Source organism: Scyliorhinus canicula, chromosome 10 (genome assembly GCF_902713615.1).
Source record: "Scyliorhinus canicula chromosome 10, sScyCan1.1, whole genome shotgun sequence".
Taxonomy (NCBI): Eukaryota; Metazoa; Chordata; class Chondrichthyes; order Carcharhiniformes; family Scyliorhinidae; genus Scyliorhinus; species Scyliorhinus canicula.
Genome location: NC_052155.1, coordinates 46405251 through 46423031, shown reverse-complemented (window position 1 = coordinate 46423031; position 17781 = coordinate 46405251). Strand labels below are relative to the sequence as shown.

At 46.4% G+C, this 17781-nt stretch overlaps 1 protein-coding gene across 2 annotated transcripts in view; it reads right to left on the bottom strand.

Moving 5' to 3' along the window:
- Positions 1-2723: 2723 nt before the first annotated feature.
- oxsr1b (oxidative stress responsive kinase 1b) overlaps positions 2724-17781 on the bottom strand; it is a 271259-nt gene continuing 256201 nt past the window's right edge. For both annotated transcript variants that reach the window (XM_038808848.1, XM_038808847.1), the window contains one exon: positions 2724-5697. In XM_038808848.1, coding sequence (XP_038664776.1) covers positions 5623-5697 — 75 coding nt within the window. In that variant the 3' untranslated portion in view covers positions 2724-5622. The remainder of the gene's footprint in view (positions 5698-17781) is intronic.

Here is a 17781-nt window from a genome sequence, read left to right as displayed (position 1 = left end):
TGTACTGGGACCACAACTTTTCATGATGTACATTGATTATCTGGAAGGAGGAACCGAAGGCACTGTTGCTAAGTTTGCAGATGATACAAAGCTCTGTAGCGGGACAGTTAGTATTGAGGAAGCAAGGGGGCTGCAGAAGGATTTGGACAGGCTAGGAAATTGGGCAAAGTAGCAGCAGATGAAATACAATATGGAAAAGTGCGTTATGGAAGGAGGAATTTAGGCATAGGCAATTTTTTAAATGGAGAAATGCTTAGAAAATCAGAAGTACAAAGGGTCTTGGGAGTCCTTGTTCACGATTCTCTTAAGGTTCATGTGCAGGTTCAGTCAGCAGTTACAAAGGCAAATGCAATGTTAGCATTTATGTCAAGAGGGCTAGAATACCAAGGGATGCACTTCTGAGGCTGCATAAGGCTTTGGTCAGCCCTCATTTGGAACAGTGAGCAGTTTTGGGCCCCGTATCTAAGGAAAGATGTGCTGGCCTTGGAAAGGGTCCAGAGGAGGTTCACAAAAATGATCCCTGGAACGAACAGCTTGTCATATGAGGAATGGTTGAGGACTCTGGGTCTGTAATCTGAGTTTAGAAGGATAAGGGAGAGGGGATCTTATTGTAACTTACAGGATACTGCGAGGCCTGGATAGAGTGGATGTGGAGAGGATGTTTCAACTTGTAGCAAAAACTGGAACCAGAGGACAATCTCAGACTAAAGGGACGATCCTTTAAAACAGAGATGAGGAGGAATTTCTTCAGCCAGAGGGTAGTGAATCTGTGGAACTCTTTGCCGCAGAAGGCTGTGGAAGCCAAATCACTGAGTGTCTTTAAGACAGAGATAGATAGGTTTCTGATTAATAAGGCAATCAGGGTTATGGGGAGAAGGCAGGAGAATGGGGATGAAAAAAATATCAGCCATGATTGAATGGCGGTGCACTCGATGGGCCGAGTGGCCTAATGGAGCTGGATGACATTGGTATATAAACATACCAAGACCTGACGGCAGAGCTGGCGAGAAGGCTGGCGGCCTTTGCTCGGGTAAAGGTGGCATTGTACGACAGCCGAGTTAGATCTGGACTGGTCTACCCTGCAAATTAAGAGTAACTCACAATTCGAAGGATTTTTATTTTGAGACGGTGGAGGCATTCCTTAAGGCTGAAGGACTGGGACTGAGACGAGAGTTGGGATTTGGACTTGGTTGGTGTGGATGGGGATCATGTTTTTTTTCTTGTGGAGTATTTTCTATTTGATTGGTGTTTTGTTTCTCGAAGGGAGGGAGTTTGTTTAGATGTGTTTTAGTTTTCTTTTTTCCTTATGGGTGCAGTTCTGTAATTTTTCTTAGTACAAGGGAGGTGAGTTTTTGGGACATGTGGACTGGGTTACTGAGGAGTGGTTGGGGGGGGGGGGCCTCTGTCAGGGGTCACCATACTAGCTAATATAGGTAGTTGAAGCCTGGTCAAACAGGTTTTGATGCACGTGGGAGGTGTGAATGGTGGGGCGAGGGTATTGATACTGGGTGAAGTGTTTGCAAGAGTAAGTGAACGGGTGGGATTCTGGGAGGAATTTGATGGTAACAAAAGGATGGGGTAGGCCTGGCCGGATGGGCGGGGCCTGGGGTAATGGTGTTGGCGGATAGGAGGGGCATTGGGGTGGGCAAGATGAAAGCATCCCGGTTTGACCTACCCAACATCAACACATGGAGCCATAAAGATAGTCATAAAATCACTCAAAATTTGGCTTTCATTTTCTACTAGTCTTCAATTTTAAGAAAAAATTAATAATATATCGAATGAAATGCACAAGGTAAATCTATATAGTAATTTAAAGATGAAAATCGCATATGTCTTCCCAAGGGAAAGTGATATGCAGAATCAGAAATGTTTGTTCATTCTGAGATATTAATAGATTAATAATGTGTAGTGATCATGGGGTGGGACTAAGTGGGGCTTTAAAGTCTGTTAAACAGGTCATCAGTTTGCTCAGGTTAGAAATTCCATGGCAGTATTCGATGTGCAAAGAATTCTGCAGCCCAGCGAACATTCCTTCTTCAAATAACAGCAAAAAGCAAAAACATTGCAACCTACAGGAAACTGATTTAAACAATTGGCAAAGTCATTATTTTATCGTGTAACCAACATAATTTGTAAAATATCAAGAGACACATTTTGGCAACGTGTTAAAGTTACATTTATGTAGTGTCTTTCATGCCTCAGACTATCCCAAAACACCATCAATGCAGTGTAGCTATTTGCATTGTAGGAAATGTAACAGCCAATTTGCAGACAAGGTACCACAAACAGTAATGTAGTACTGACCAGCTAATCTACTTTAACGATGGTTGATGATAGATGCTGGTCAGGATACTGGAGAGATTTGCGCTGCACTTCTTAGAGAAACATCATGCGATTGTTTTTATATCCACTTAGGAGGGCAGACTTAACATCGCATTGAAAAGTCAGCACCTGCAAAATTTCCCTCCGTAATTCACTGAAGTGTCAGTCCAGGTTTTGTCCATAAGTCACTGGAGTGGAACTTGAAACACGTTCTGACAACTTGGGAGGCAGGAATATTACCACCCGAGTGACAGCCAACAACTGCAAGCCTTTCTTCTAATTCAAATCAGAAGACTTGATCAGCCAAGTCTTTATCTAGTTATATGCTTAACTTTTGATTCTGCATGACATTTACTAAATGTCAGGCTATTAAAATCTCACCTTCAAAAACACAACAGTAGATAGTTTGCTGTTTATTGATTAAAAGGAATTAGCAAAACCATGCAATAAAATCCAAAACATAATCATGTCCAAAAAAAGTGATCACGATATTTTACACCTTTGTGTTACAATCAGCATGACACTAGGTTGTGAGCAATCCTTAGTGACAGCAGTCCTTAGTCCCAGTTAATAGATATAAATTAACAAAGTAACTAATGCTATGTCTATACAGACTTAGAAAAAAGAGAAAGTTGTTAAAAATCATGCAGGTGAGTCATGTAAAAGATCCTATAATTCCCATGTGCTGGAAGACAAATTGTAACAGGTTCCCCGCGAAAGCCATATTCTCAAATCAGTCAAAAGCCAGTAAATGGATACCAAGGCCAACAGTGAAAGACTCAGTAATTTCAAAATTATAAAAAAAAAAAAAATTTTTCAGTATTTACACAGTAGTACAATTATCAATCAAGTTTAAGTGCAGTTATTTTGAAAAGTACATGCCCCTTGCAGGCATCTCTTTCAAATATCAAGTTGATTGTTTTTCAAAAGTATTTCAAAAGCACCACAAGTCTAATCAATCCAGCTATGTGATTATGTGGCTCCAGTTCCTCCACCATAAATCTTTCCTTTCATATATATGCTTTCAAACTGGGGCCCGCAAGTTCATCAGATTTGTGCCCATCAGAGGGTGTGTGTGCAGCAGCCCATGAACCCAGCTCCTGGACAATTCTGGGTTTTATTCTGCACATGGTTGATTTTGTTAGTCAAGGAGGAAAGGGGGCCTTATAGGGGCACTTATGCCAGCTGAAGGATTCAAAAAGGTTAATGGGGAATATTATTTGAAATTGTAAAAGTAGAACAATGGACGCAGGTCAAAATGGTGTAAGGTAAATTTAGAACCAGTATCATGATATAATTCTTCATACAGTGTGACCAACACTTGGAATGGAATTCCACACAGTGGTGAATATCTTGGAATCAATTAAGAACAATTCGATGCAGCAATTGATACAGGAAAATATAGGATCTTTCTAGATGAATAAATGATAGTTAAAGACCCTTCTCAGTTTGAAATATCTCGAGTTAGAAGCACATTATTTTGTCTTATGGTAGCATTGCTCTTCTGGTAGCTGACAGTGCTGCAGGTGGAAGGACACCCTTTCCCTTGGATGTGTTAATAATTGCAGGGCGGCAATCAGTGACTGCAGTTATTTAGATGGAAAAGTTTGAAAACCTTATTTAAAAGGCAGCAAGGTATGATCATTGAGATTTTTGTTTATATAGTTAATTGCGACATGCATGGAGAGTTCAGGCATCACCTACCTCATCAAACTGATGGTCGACCCAAAATGTGCAATACAAGGCAGCAAGTGTTCTACAAGGCAATATTAACAACTCCATCTGCTCTTCTACAAGTGCTGACTGATGTTTTATTGGGTCTTTATTGTATTTCCAGTGCAAATAGTATCACAAGGGTAATTTGTTGGATTCAGGATAGTGTTGTCAGTGAAAGTTTGGTATAGCATGAATGGTGAGCATGCATAATTCTCAAACTCTGTCGAATCAAAACGTTAAAATAAAATCCAACAATTCGATCATACACACTGCCCAAACTTCGGAGCGTTTGAGGCAGTCTAGCACCAGGATGACATGCTACAGGTCTGTCAGTGGTGACAGCTGTTTGGAGTAATGAATTAAGAAGATCACACTGGAATATTAGTGCAACTTTGAAGTGTATTGGCTTGTGTGTGACCCTTGATATAGCATGATAGTCCAATACATAGCACATAGTCACTGGAGTTTATGCAATGTTGCATATTTCATATTTTCTTATTGCAATCCAAAGATGAGTCCCAAGAAGCTTAACAAAACAACATGGTCAGAATTACAGTTCACTGCAGAAGTCTAAATAGGTCAACTCTCATAACCTATGAAGATAATTACAAGATACAGTTGGCGGTTCAGCAGCTGCAATTTTTAAATTTATTTTTGTACTAAAAGTTCAAAAAAAATGTCCTCTTAATACCAACTTCTCACACTGGTACCAGGGAAAGACTAACCAATCGCAGTATCATTTTTTTTACACTCGCACTCCATCTGCAGATTATAAGGTGGGCTACAGATCCATAATACTTTATATTATACAAACGAAAAAAAAAAATGAAAAGGCTTCACCCTCAGTGATTTCTCTCTGATTAATATTTATATTCCGGCTTATCGTTACCACATATAAACAAAATAAAACTACTTAAGATCATTTCAAAAGGCAGTTAATGATGTGCCCGTGTAGCTCTAGCGCGCACCAAGCGCAAACTCACACAAAAAAGACGTGCAGCCCATTATTTTTGGGTTACAACCCTTTGAAAAGTACAATTCGGATGAATTGCATTTTAAAAAGTCATCAGTATTGCTCTTATGTTCTTTTTAATCTTTGTAAAGTGTGTGCTTAATGAAAACTAATCACAAGTTAAGGATGAGTTACTGAAACCACAATTTTTCAATCTGCTGCACGAGGCCTCATTGAGAACCATGGGAAGATCTTTTTAAATCAGTAAAGCGCGGTCAAAAAAATAAGGCAATTGTTTAAAAGGAAAGACATGGGAAAGTAGATGAAAGCTGACAATTCTGCAGTTCGCCTACAGAGGGCACCCCGTATCTTGTGGGAAATCTGCAAGCTTGAGTGCTCTGTTAAGTTCTTGATGGTGATTATTCCATTGTTAGGGTACTGCAAGCAAATGCTCCATTCACTTTCTATTTGTTGATTCTTTTACAGGGCAAGTGGGGCTGGGGATTAAATGCTGTAACTTCTATGGAAAATGTCATCACTCTTTGGCAGTACAAGTTTCTTCAGGCCAACACCAGTGAGATATCTATTCACAGATGGGGTCAGCAGGTTTTTATTTGTTGTAGTGTGACTTAACTAATGGTAAGTTGTGCAAATCCTATGAGTTTAACATCATCAGGAATATCGGATTCTTCAACACCAGAAGCCTGTGGATCAAAAAAAATGCGTAATATCAATAACATTAAAAATAGTACACATGCATGAACTTAGGAATTTATATTGGAAGCATGGTTAAAGCATTTATAACAGCCACTGCCTGCAGAAGCTTTCGTAATGTAATTACACTCTCCCTCCCACTAGTGGCAGCACCTTAGTTCTGATCTGCATCTTCCAACTCAACCTGCACAGCTCCAATTAGCCCCATAACATTGCCCTGCATTGTGTCATTTAACTATAATGTTTTTTATAAAATATTTTGAGACCAGGCAAGTGGTGAGTCTTCAAAATGGGGACTCCATTATCTCTGTACATACATCTTGCTCCAATTATCTTGTCTCTAACCCCACTTTGCCTGAAGCAATATTTGGTCTAGACACTAGTATACATTGCCAAGGGAGATTGTCTAGCATCACACTAAATTGTATTTTTAAGCCATGGGTAACAGAAAAATGCCTAGTAAATGTCTGAATCTTTAAAGTTAGCCAATTTCAGCCGACACAGCACGAGTTAGCCTGCTCCAAGTAGTCTGAGCACCCATGTTCTTGGAGTGGGAAGCTATCAGCATTCCAAGCTCCCAATTGTGAATTTGAGATCAAATGGTGAATCTTGCTGAAAAGTCAGTGTGCATGGAAGGTCAATCTAGTTACTGAGTGGAATTAGTCCATGTGATAGAAACAATAGTACTGATTTGATGACACAAATGACTAGTTTTACATGTTCAACACTTTGATTCTTTTAGGGCTTGGCATGACTATGATGTCACCCAGGAATCAAAAAGCATACATCCATTAATAATCCGCACTTCCACATAACAAGAGGAGGCCACTTGAGTGATGTATAAATGACTTCAGTCATTCAGAAAAATACAGGGCAATTTGGGAAGTAGAGAAGTTGAGTGGTTGGAGCAGAGACTTCCCCTGAAAAATGATTGGCATCTGAGCTGAAGGCACCATTAGTGACTGCTTATGGGAGATTTCCAAGAGGCAATTAGTTTCATGGTCCAGAGATAGGCGTTTCGGGCGGGATGGGAAGAAACTAGGTGAGAATTTTTATTTTCTATACTTTGTGGGAGATTCATAAACTGATGAGTCCAAGTGAGGGCCCAGATTCTTAACAATCACAAAGGCCCAATTTCTACCAAATGGAAAGTCAAAATGCTCCACATAGACTTGTATTCTAGCAACACTTGGCACCTAGCAAGATTTACGTAGACAGTTCATTTAACCGAGGAAGGCACGTGGCATGGGAACATTCCAAAGAAAGAAAATTCAAGTAACTGCTAATTAGGAACACAATTATTTTACTTCTAATTAGATAAAGCTTTTGGACATTTCTGAATGACTGGTTAGAATACGGAGGCTATGGGGGTTGGAGGAGTCTGTTCTGCTATCGATCAAAATGCTATTCTGATTTTCACAGTATCTCAGAGTTCAGAATTCAATAATCCTACTTTGAAGAATTTGCAGCATGAAAACACACCCCATGTACGCTTTGACAAAGCCATGAAATGAGATCAGGGACATCTCAACTCAAACTGTTAAACACCCAACAGAAAACAGATCATTCAGCACCTAGCTGAAGTTACCGTTAGCAACTGCTGACTAATCAACAAGTACCAATTGGTTTTATTGCTCCAAGCTTCTCCGGATAAACAGCAGCCAGGATTTTGCTGCAAGAAGAAGCATATACAGGATAGAACAAAACAAAGCAGCAATTTAATTAGAAAAAAAGTCAGCAAAAATTGTATAAATAACCAGTGACAAAAAATACACAATGGGATGTCCATGGTACCAGTGTCCCGATGCCTGTTTAACAGTGCAACTAATCCAATAGGTCTACTTTTTCCCTATATTCATACCTCAAAAGGTACTTGCAAAAATCCAACAAAAACACCACAGCGCAATTATTAACTTGTAAAATGCATACCCAAATTTAAAAAAAAATCATTGCTGCAATCAAACCCGATCTCCTGCCTTACTAAACATATTGTCAAAACGAAATATGAGCCAGTCAGACCAGGAAGGATCCTGATGGGGCTTCGTGAGCTGGTGAGGAATCATCAAGCAGAATTCCCTTGCAGAAGAGTTTGAAAGGATGGACTCTGGGCAAGGACTTAATGTTAAGAAATGTCTCTCCATCTCTTTTCCCCTTCCCTACTCAAATAATTTATAAATATTCCCCGGATTACTAAAATTTTGCACATGAACATTGGCTACCACCTGGATGATGTATGAGAGGGGAGAAAACGACAATGGAATTATATAGCATAGTCTCTTGTTTAACATGTACCATATTCCCAACAGAAAAAACAGCATTTGCACTTCCATCTACACTGACAATATGTTACATACAGCATTACAGGCCTTCGCTCTCCATGTTTTTCTTTTAATTGGTCATACACCAAGCTCCCCACTCTGCAAAATCGAAGATCCAGTTTATTTAACAAAGTGTAGGTTTATGATGCTTCTGTTGTGATAGATGTTTTGAGGTAAGGTCATATTCTCAAATTGAACTATGATAATAGAAACACATGCGGATCTGGACACATTTAATTTATGGGTCACTCAGTGATTATGTCAAGAATGACATTCCTGAGGAATGAATTTCTCCAACCCTCCCATAGAACCAGACTCCCTTGCAAATCATACACCTTCTTAAGAGCCACAGGGTTATGCTGCAACTATACATGTCCTTGGTGAGACCACATTTGGAGTATTGTGTGCAGTTCCGGTCACCTCATTATGGGAAGGATATGGAAGCATTGGAAAGGGTGCAAAAGAGATTTACCAGGATGCTGCCTGGTTTGCATGATAGATCTTATGAGGAAAGGTTGAGGGAGCTAGGGCTTTTCTCTTTGGAGCGGAGGAGGATGAGAGGGGACTTAATAAGAGGTTTATAAGATGATGAGGGGGATAGATAGAGTGGACGTTCGGAGACTATTTTTCGGGTGGATGTAGCTGTTACAAGGGGGCATAACTATAAGATTCAGGGTGGGAGATATAGGAAGGATATCCGAGGTAGGTTCTTTACTCAGAGTGGTTAGGGTGTGGAATGGACTGCCTGCTGTGATAGTGGAGTCGGACACTTTAGGAACTTTCAAGCGGTTATTGGATCGGCACATGGAGCACATCAGAATGACAGGGAGTGGGATAGCTTGATCTTGGTTTCGGACTCTGCTTGGCACAACATCGAGGGCCGAAGGGCTTGTTCTGTGCTGTATTGTTCTATGTTCTTTAAACCCATTGGTTGCTTTTTCTAAAACACTTTCCTTTGGTGACTCCTCAACCATCCCAAGTGAATCCCAGAACTGGTGAGCAGCAGTTAGTTCAAGAGACAGAATCTACATGGATTTATGAAAGGAAAATCATGTTTGACAAACATGTTAGGAGTTTTTTTGAGCATATCAGTTGTAACATCAATAAATGGTGCATGAAGTGTATTTGGATTTTTAGAAGGTTTTTTGCTATGGTTCCACACAGGAGGTAAGTAAATAAAGTTGAAGTGCATTGGATTGGGGGAAAGATGAAAGTTAGTTAACAGAAAGAAAACAAAGAATAGAAATAAATGGATCATTCTCAGGATGGCAGGCTGTTACTAGTGGGGTACTGCAAGAATCAGTACTTGGTTCGCAGCTGTTCACAATCAATATAAATGATTTGGATGTGGGGGCCACTTGTAATAGCGCCAAATTTGCCAATAACACCAAACTGGTTGGGACACAAGTTGTAAGGAGGATGCAAGGAGGTTTCAAGAGGACTTGAGCAGGCTGAGTGAATGGGTTAGAGCATGGCAGATGGAATATAATACAAATAAGTGTGATATTACTCACTTTGGAAGAAAAATAAAGAAAGGCAGAATATTTTTTAAAAGGAGGGGCATCCAAATGGACCTGGGTATTTTTGTTCATGAGTCGCTAAAGGTTCACATGCAGGCGTAGCAAGCAGTTAGGAAGGTAAATGATATGTTGACCTTCATCGCAAGAGGATTTGATTAGGGCAGCATGGTAGCACAGTGGTTAGCACAGTTCCGTCACAGCTCCAGGGTCCCAGGTTCGATGCCCGGCTTGGGGCACTGTCTGTGCAGAGTCTGCATGTCCTCCCATGTCTGCGTGGGTTTCTTAGGGCAAAGGTGTGGGCTTGGGTCGGGCGTCTTTCCAAGGGTCGGTGCAGACTCGACGGGCCGAATGGCTACACTGTAAATTATTTGGTTTATGCTCTATGATCAGAGGAACAAACATGTGTTGCTGCCTTGGTGAGACCTCTCCGCAATCCAGTCGCCGCACTGCGCTCGAGCGAGAGCACAACGTGATCGGTGAATTCCGGGAGAAGCCTCCCTTGGGCCTCCTGACAGCCTCTGCTCACGGTATACACCCAAGTCCCGTGAGGCGTCGGAATCAGAACTCTACCCAAAAGGAGCGGAACCAAATGCCGCTCGCTAAAGTGGGTCGGAAACCTACTTAAGGTCTACCTCACCGTGATCTACCAGCTTCCCCAGGGACTGCTGCCGGGTGCCAATCAGTACTGATGCAGAAGAACGCGGATCGGGCAGAACAGACCCAGGGGGTCTCCCTGGCCATTGGAGGCCCTTCAATAGTCAGGGATAGTGCAGCGTGGTTCCCTGGCCCTCCCCCTGGATTATGGGCACCGTGGCCCTGCCAAGCTGGCAGGAGCACTGTCAGGTGCCAGTGCAAGGGTGCCCAGGTGGCACTGCCAAGGGTCAGAGCCTGAGGAGGGCCATGTCCCTGAAAGGAAGGTGGGGGGGAGGGGGTTGTGTTGAAGGGTGAGGGTATGCAGGGCAGGCAAGTACGGGACTCTGGGAGGGGTTGATGGGAGGGGATTCTGCATGTGGGGGGTGCAAAGGGACGCGACGGCAGGGTGTCCTCACGGGGGGGGGGGGGGGGAAAGAGAGACCTAGGGTCGTGCTCACGTGTGTGGGGGTGACATTTCCCCATGGATGTGGGGGACCCACAAGCTCCCTTACAGATCGGGACACCCTTTCAAAATGGCGGTCCGATCTCTGAGTTCAGCCCAGTGCTGAAAATAATTCCAAGTATGGGCTAAACTGGTGAGAAACTCCCCAGGGTCCAAAAAAGTGGCTAGGGACGTGAATCTAAATGTGGTAGCGAGCAGGAACTGCCACAAGCTTCCTGGCGCTCGGCCGGCAACCTAATGCAACTTTAATTGGTCCACTTAACAAGGCCCCATGGGCTTCACGCAGCAAATGAAAATTCATGAGCCGATTCACCGGGACCATGCTCGCCAGCCCCCACTAACAGGTCGAGAAGCACTTAAACACCACTTGCACAGACTTCTAGTGGTGTGGGCGAGCAGGGCGGTCGCAGTAAGAGGAGCTCCCGCCGGTGGCCACGATTTGTGGCGATTTCCCCGAGTCATCACTCACCCCCCGACTATTGTCGGCCATTGGGGCCATCACGGGCAGCTAGCGGGCCCGGTTTAAAAACCGGAGAAGAACCCCGCGCGGGTGTCGGGGTCTGAGGCGCTGGGCCCAGCGCGGCGTGGAGCTACAAGGAGGCCGAGGCGGCAGGCCCAAGGCCAGGGCACAGTGTAGGTGGGGTGTCCCACATCGGATGGCTCCCACCTAGGATGAAGAAAGAAGGCTGAAGTCCGGCCCCAGGGGAGCTCTGGGGGAATGTAGAGAAGAAAGAAAGAAGGTATAAAAAAGTTTGATGAAAGTTTTTTTTCTTCTCCCCTTTTTCCTTTTTGTGTGTGAAGGAAGAAAGAGTTTGGTTTTCAAAAAACAAAAAGAAAATAATTCAGATTGATGAAGGACAGGGAGGTGGAAGGGGAGAGAAGAGAAAAGAAAGAAAAAACTATAAGCCCCTAAAAGATGCGAAGAGCAGCGTTGAAGAAAGGAGGAAACGCGGGTACGCTGCTGAATGAGGACGAGCAAAAGTGCTGACAAGATGGCAGAAGCCGAACCGCAAGGCGGAGCCGCACTACTTACAGTGGAGAAGATGACAGAGGTGATGGCAATTGAGCTGGAAAAGCAGTTCGCGAGGCACATGGAGGCTTTGAGGAAGGAGACGGTGGTCGCATTGAAGTCATTGGTGGAGGAGGCAATCGCTCTGGTGAGGGTGGCGGCTGCAAAGTCATCGGCCGAGGTGAGAGCAGGGCGAGAAAATTAAGGAAGTGGAGGGGGCCGTGACGCAGCACAGCAACCAGCTCACCTCGATGAGGGGCGAGCTGCGGAGGATGGTGGAGGTCGACAGAGAACTCAGAGCACAGCTCGAAGACTTGGAGAACCGCTCAAGGCGGCACAATTTGAGAATTGTGGGCTTGCCCGAAGGGACAGAGGGCCCAAGGCCAACACAATACTTCGCTAAGAAGTTGGCGGAGCTGATGGGGGAGAGTGAGAACCCCTCCCGGTACGAACTAGACCGAGCTCATCGGTCATTAAGGCCGAAGCCCAAAGTGAACGAGCCGCCAAGAGCAGTAATTATCTGCTTCCATAAGTTCTGCATGAAGGAGAAGGTATTAAGCTGGGCGAAGCAGAAGCGTGAGGTGCTGTGGGATGGTACTGCGGTGTGGATCTACCAGGACTTGATGGTGGAGTTGGCAAAAAGACGAGCGGCATTTGGGCAAGTGAAGGCGGCATTGTACAAGGGGGGTGCGATTTGGTATGGTGTACCCGACGAAGTTGAGGGTAACGTATTACACCAAAGACTTTTATTTTGAGACAGCGGAGGCGGCTGAGGCGTTCGTGAGGGCAGAAGGCTTGGGACAGACGTGAGGAGCGGAACTGGAAGAGAGACTGTGGACTGTGTTTGAGCAGCTGGAAAATGTATAACTTGCTACAACTTTCTTTTTACTGATGTGTATTGTAATTTACTTCTCTTTGCACATTGTTACAGAGTTCAAGTTAATGGTGGGTTGATTGTCGTTCTGTATCGCGACGGTTAAATGTTATGTTCGTGAATTGTATGGGTTGGATTGTTGGTTTTGTTTTTTCTTTCTCTGGGACTGGGTGGAAGGGGATGATATGTTTTGGTGGGGGGAGCCACCCGCGCTAGCTAACTAAAGTCAACTAGTGAATGGAGGTGAGGTGAGAGGAGGGCTGCAGACGTTGGAGCCTGGATAGCAGGCTTCAATGGGCCTACCGGGGGGGGAGAAGAGAGAGAGGGATGGGTGCTGGGAGATGTTGTTTCAGGGGGAAAGGTTGGGGGGGGGGGGGGGGGGGTAATGATGTTAATAATGGATCGGGGCAGGTCAGGCTTATGGGGCAGGGACCGGTGGTATGGTGATGGTGGATAAGAAAGGTGGGGGGGGGGGGGGGGGGTGAGAGACCCCCAGTAAGGACAGTCACGTGGAACGCGAGAGGGCTAGGAGGTCCGGTCAAGGGTGCTTGCGCACCTTAAAAGTTTGAAAGCTGATGCAGCAATGCTGCAGGAGACTCACTTAAGGGTCAAGGACCAGGTGAGACTTAAAAAGGGCTGGGATAGCCAAGTGTTTCACTCTGGATTTGATGGAAGGGCTCGAGGGGTAGCGGTGTTGGTCAGCAATAGGGTACGCTTCCAGATGGCGAAGGTGGTGGCAGACCAGGGGGGTAGATATGTGATTGTGACAGGGGCACTGGAGAGATTAGTGGCGCCGTTAAGCGTATACGATCCCAATTGGGACGATGTGGGATTCGCGAAGAAGGTATTTGGGGCCATTCCTAACTTGGACACACGAGCTGATTGTGGGGGGGGGGGGGGGGAGAAACTGGAACTTGGTGCAGGAGCCAAGGTTGGACAGATCACGGCCGCGCTCGCTGGTCCCATCGGGGGGGGGGGGGCTCTGGCTGGGCTAATGGTGGACCCTTGGAGGTTCCTGCACCCAAAGGAACGGGTGTTTTTCTCAGCCGTCCATAATGTATACTCGCGGATCGACTTTTTTGTGGTGGGAAAGGCTTTGCTGGCTGGGGTCAAGGGATCGGAATACTCGGCAATTGCAGTGTCAGATCAAGCTCCGCATTGGCTGGCTATTGTACTGGAGAAGGAGGTAGCGCAGAGGCCGGGGTGGAAACTGGATGTGGGGCTTCTGGGAAACCAAGTGTTCTGTGAGAAAATTGAAAAGGTAATTAAGGAATTTGTAGGTTTCAACTGTACCGGTGAGGTTCGAAGGCAGTTGTCTGGGAGGCTCTAAAGGCGGTGGTGAGGGGTGAGGTAATTTCGTTTAAGGTCAGGGTGGACAAAGAGGAGAGGTTGTAGCGGTAGAGGGTCATAGATGAGATGTTGGAGGTAGATAGGAGTTATGCAGAAGGTGGGGACCCAGCGAAGCTGGAAAAGAGGAAGGAACTACAGGCGAGCTTCGATCGACTGTCCACCAGGAAGGCGGTGCACCAACTGAGACGAGCAAGGGGCGAACATGGAGATAAGGCAATGTTAGGTCAGCTCCAGAGGGAGGCAGTGGCAAGGTAAATTCTTCAGGGAAGTTCAGGGCAGTTGGTGGTGGCGCCGGAGCTGATCAACAAGGTTTTTGAGGAGTTTTATGAGAGGTTGTACAGGTCAGAGCCACCCGGGGGAGACCGAGAGATGCAGGAATTTCTCGATGGGTTGGAGTACCCGAGGTTAGGGGAGGAGGGCAGGGCTACATTAGAAGGCGCAATAGTGGAGCAGGCGATAAAGGATGTGATTGGGAGGATGCAGTCAGGGAAGGTGGCAGGGCCGGATGGGTTTCCGGTGGATTATTATAAAAAATTCAAGCATCAGTTGGCACCCCTGATGGTGGGGATGTTTGAAGAGGCGATAGGGAAGGGGGTGCTGCCACAAACCTTGGGGCAGGCATCGATTTCACTGTTGCTAAAAAAAGATAATGATCCGACGGTGTGTGGGTCGGAGAGGCCCATATCACTTCTGAATGTGGATGCAAAAGTATTAGCGAAGGTACTGGCGGGTAGGCTGGAGGAGTGCCTCCCAAAGGTGATAGGTGAGGATCAGACGGGGGCTCATGAAAGGGAGGCAGCTGTTTTCGAACATTAGGAGGGATTTGAATGTCGTTATGGCACCGGCAGAAAGGAAGGAAACAGAGGTGGTTGTGGCATTGGATGCCGAGAAGGCATTTGACCGGGTAGAATGGGGGTACCTGATGGCAGTTCTGCAGCGGTTTGGGATTGGACCAACATTTGTGAACTGGGTAAAGCTATTGTATAAGGAGCCGAAGGAGAGTGTCCGCACAAACAATATCAGCTCGAGATAGTTTTCTCTCCACCGTGGGACGAGGCAGGGATGTCCTATGTCCCCCCCAGCTGTTTGCACTGGCGATTGAGCCATTGGCCATCACATTCAGAAGTCCGGGAGCAAGGAAAGGAATAGTGCCGGGGGGGGGGGGAAGAGAGAGATAGAGCATAGGGTGTCCTTATATGCTGATGACTTGCTGCTGTATGTGTTGGAACAGAGTGCGTCGATAGGAGGAATATTGGAGCTACTGCGAATATTTGGGCCGTTCTCGGGGTACAAGCTAAACCTGGACAAGAGTGAGTATTTTGTGGTGTCTCAGCCGGGGGGGGGTGTTGCCGAGATTTCTGTTTATTTTTCAATGCCTACCGATTATCCTCCCGAAGGCTTTTTTCAGGGAGATTGAGGGAAGGATTACCTCGTTCATATGGGGAGGTAAGGTGGCCAGAGTGAGGAAGGTGCTGCTACAGAGGGGAAGGCAGGCAGGGGGTTTGGGTTTCCTGAACCTGATGTACTACTACTGGGCGACGAATGTGGCGAAGGTGCGGAGCTGGGTCAGAGGGGTTGATTCCCAGTGGGTCAGAATGGAGGAGAGTTTGTGCAGTGGGTCGGGACTGAAAGCACTGGCAACAGCCCTGCCCCCGATAGCTCCAGGGAAATACTCAGGGAGTCCGGCAATAGTAGCTTCATTGAAAATCTGGAAGCAGTTTCGCCAACACTTCGGGTTGGGCGCAGGGTCAAGGGAAATGCCGATTCGGGGGAACCACAGATTTGAGCCAGGGAAGTGGGATGGAAGTTTTTGGAAATGGGAAGAGAAGGGATTAAAACGCTAAAACCGTTGTTTCTTATGGGTCGGTTTGCAGGATTGAGGGAGCTGGAAGTTAAGTATGGGCTGGAGCAGGGAGAAATGTTTAGATACATGCAGGTTCGAGATTTTGCGAGGAAGGAGATACAGAGCTTCCCGGAGGAACTGGCTTCCACGTTGCTGGAGGTGGTGCTGATGGCAAGGGGACCGGAGAAGGGGGCAGTGTCAGCGGTGTACGGAGCTATTTTGGAAGAGGATAAGGCACCATTTGGAAGGGATCAAAGCAAAGTGGGAGGAAGAGTTGGGAGAGGTTCTCGAGGAGGGGGTCTGGTGTGAGGTTCTCCGGAGAGTAAATGCTTCCACCTCATGTGCGAGGTTGGGGCTGATACAGCTGAAGGTGGTGTACAGAGCGCACCTCACGAGGGCGAGGATGAGCTGATTCTTTGAAGGAGTAGAAGGTGTGTGTGAGCGTTGTTTTGGGGGGGGGAAGGCACTAATCACGTTCATATCTTTTGGTCCTGTCCAAAGCTAGGGGAGTACTGGAAGGAGGTTTTTAGGGTAATTTCCAAGGTGGTGCATGTGAAACTGAACCAGGGTCCCCGGAAGGCCATTTTCGGGGTGTCGGACCAGCCGGGTTGGAAACGGGTGCTGAGGCCGATATCGTACCCTTCGCCTCGTTGATCGCCCGAAGGCGGATCCTGCTGGGATTGAGAGCCTCTCCACCCCGTGCCCTGGCGTGGCGGGGGGACCTGTTGGAATACTTGACCCTTGAGAAGGTCAAGTTTGAACTGAGGGGAAGCTCAGAAGGGTTCTACAAGTCATGGGCATTATTTATTATGCACTTTCAAGAACTGGATGACATTGAACATTAGTTTTTTTGGGGGGGGGGGGGGGGGGGGGGTGCTGTGTATATTAAGGACGACTATGGGTAATCCCGGATTCCTTTTTGGTCATTTGTTTGTGTAAACATGCGGGCTGATGTTTGGGGGTTGGTGGGAAGATGGGATCGTTGTTATTATGGGGATCAACATATCTGTTGCTGATTGTTGTTTATTGTTGGTGGGTGTAAATTCAGGAGAAAATGTGAAAAAGGAGGAGAATAAAAATATTTTAAAAAAACAGCACTTGTACAGCCAGCCCCATTCAGCCTGGAGCCATGGCGCTGAGATGACCAGCCCCAAGATTTGGAGATGTGAACCTGGGGAGGCTACCAGATGCGATGTCAGGAGGGATCTCCTGTGCCCCGAACAGGAGCCACAAGTCAGCTAGTTCCACCTGGTAGTGGCCATCAGCTTGGGTAGTGTGACCAGGAGGACTGGCCTCCAATACCTCGAGAAGGTCAACGACCTACACCAGGCTGCAAGCACGCGTTGACCCCCTCCCCCCCGGAAACCTTCTCACCACCCAAACCTCCATTTTACCCCCAATCCACCCTTCACCACCCCCCCAAAATGTTCCTTCACCCCATCCCCATGAACCCCACGTGCGGCTAACTATGCCCTTTCTGTCTCCACAGTAGAACCTGTCCCACAATTGCTGGGAGAGGCAGAGACTGGCAGAGGGGTGCCAGACACATGAATCCTCACGACCTTCGAGGAACAGGCTCTGAACGTTACAGGGGCGAAGACAGAGCGGCCGCCATGTGGAGATCGGCACATGCCACAGGAGACTGGGCCCCACCCAGAGGACTTGCCAAACGGGAGTTATTATTGCCATATTGATTGACCAATCCCTCCCACTGACCACATGTTCATTCTCTCTCATCTCCTCCAGCCAACGGCGCCGGCCCACTCCCCTACCTATCATGAGACCACCTCGGAGGAGAGCTCTGAGGATGTCACAATCAATGCATCTGTGTCATCCCCACCCGCCAACAGCACAAATACGCACCTCAATGGGTAACATTCGTGGCCAGGCCTCTGGGGAACAATCTGGTGAGCACCACACAGTCACTTATACACATCAGGTGGAGGCAGGAAAACCCAGGAGAAACAGATGCTAAGCCTGTGGAACATGCTATCCTGGGCAGATGGAAATGTTAGGGAGCAGTTGGGACATTCAGAGGGCAATGTCAGTGACGCTCCAGTCGAT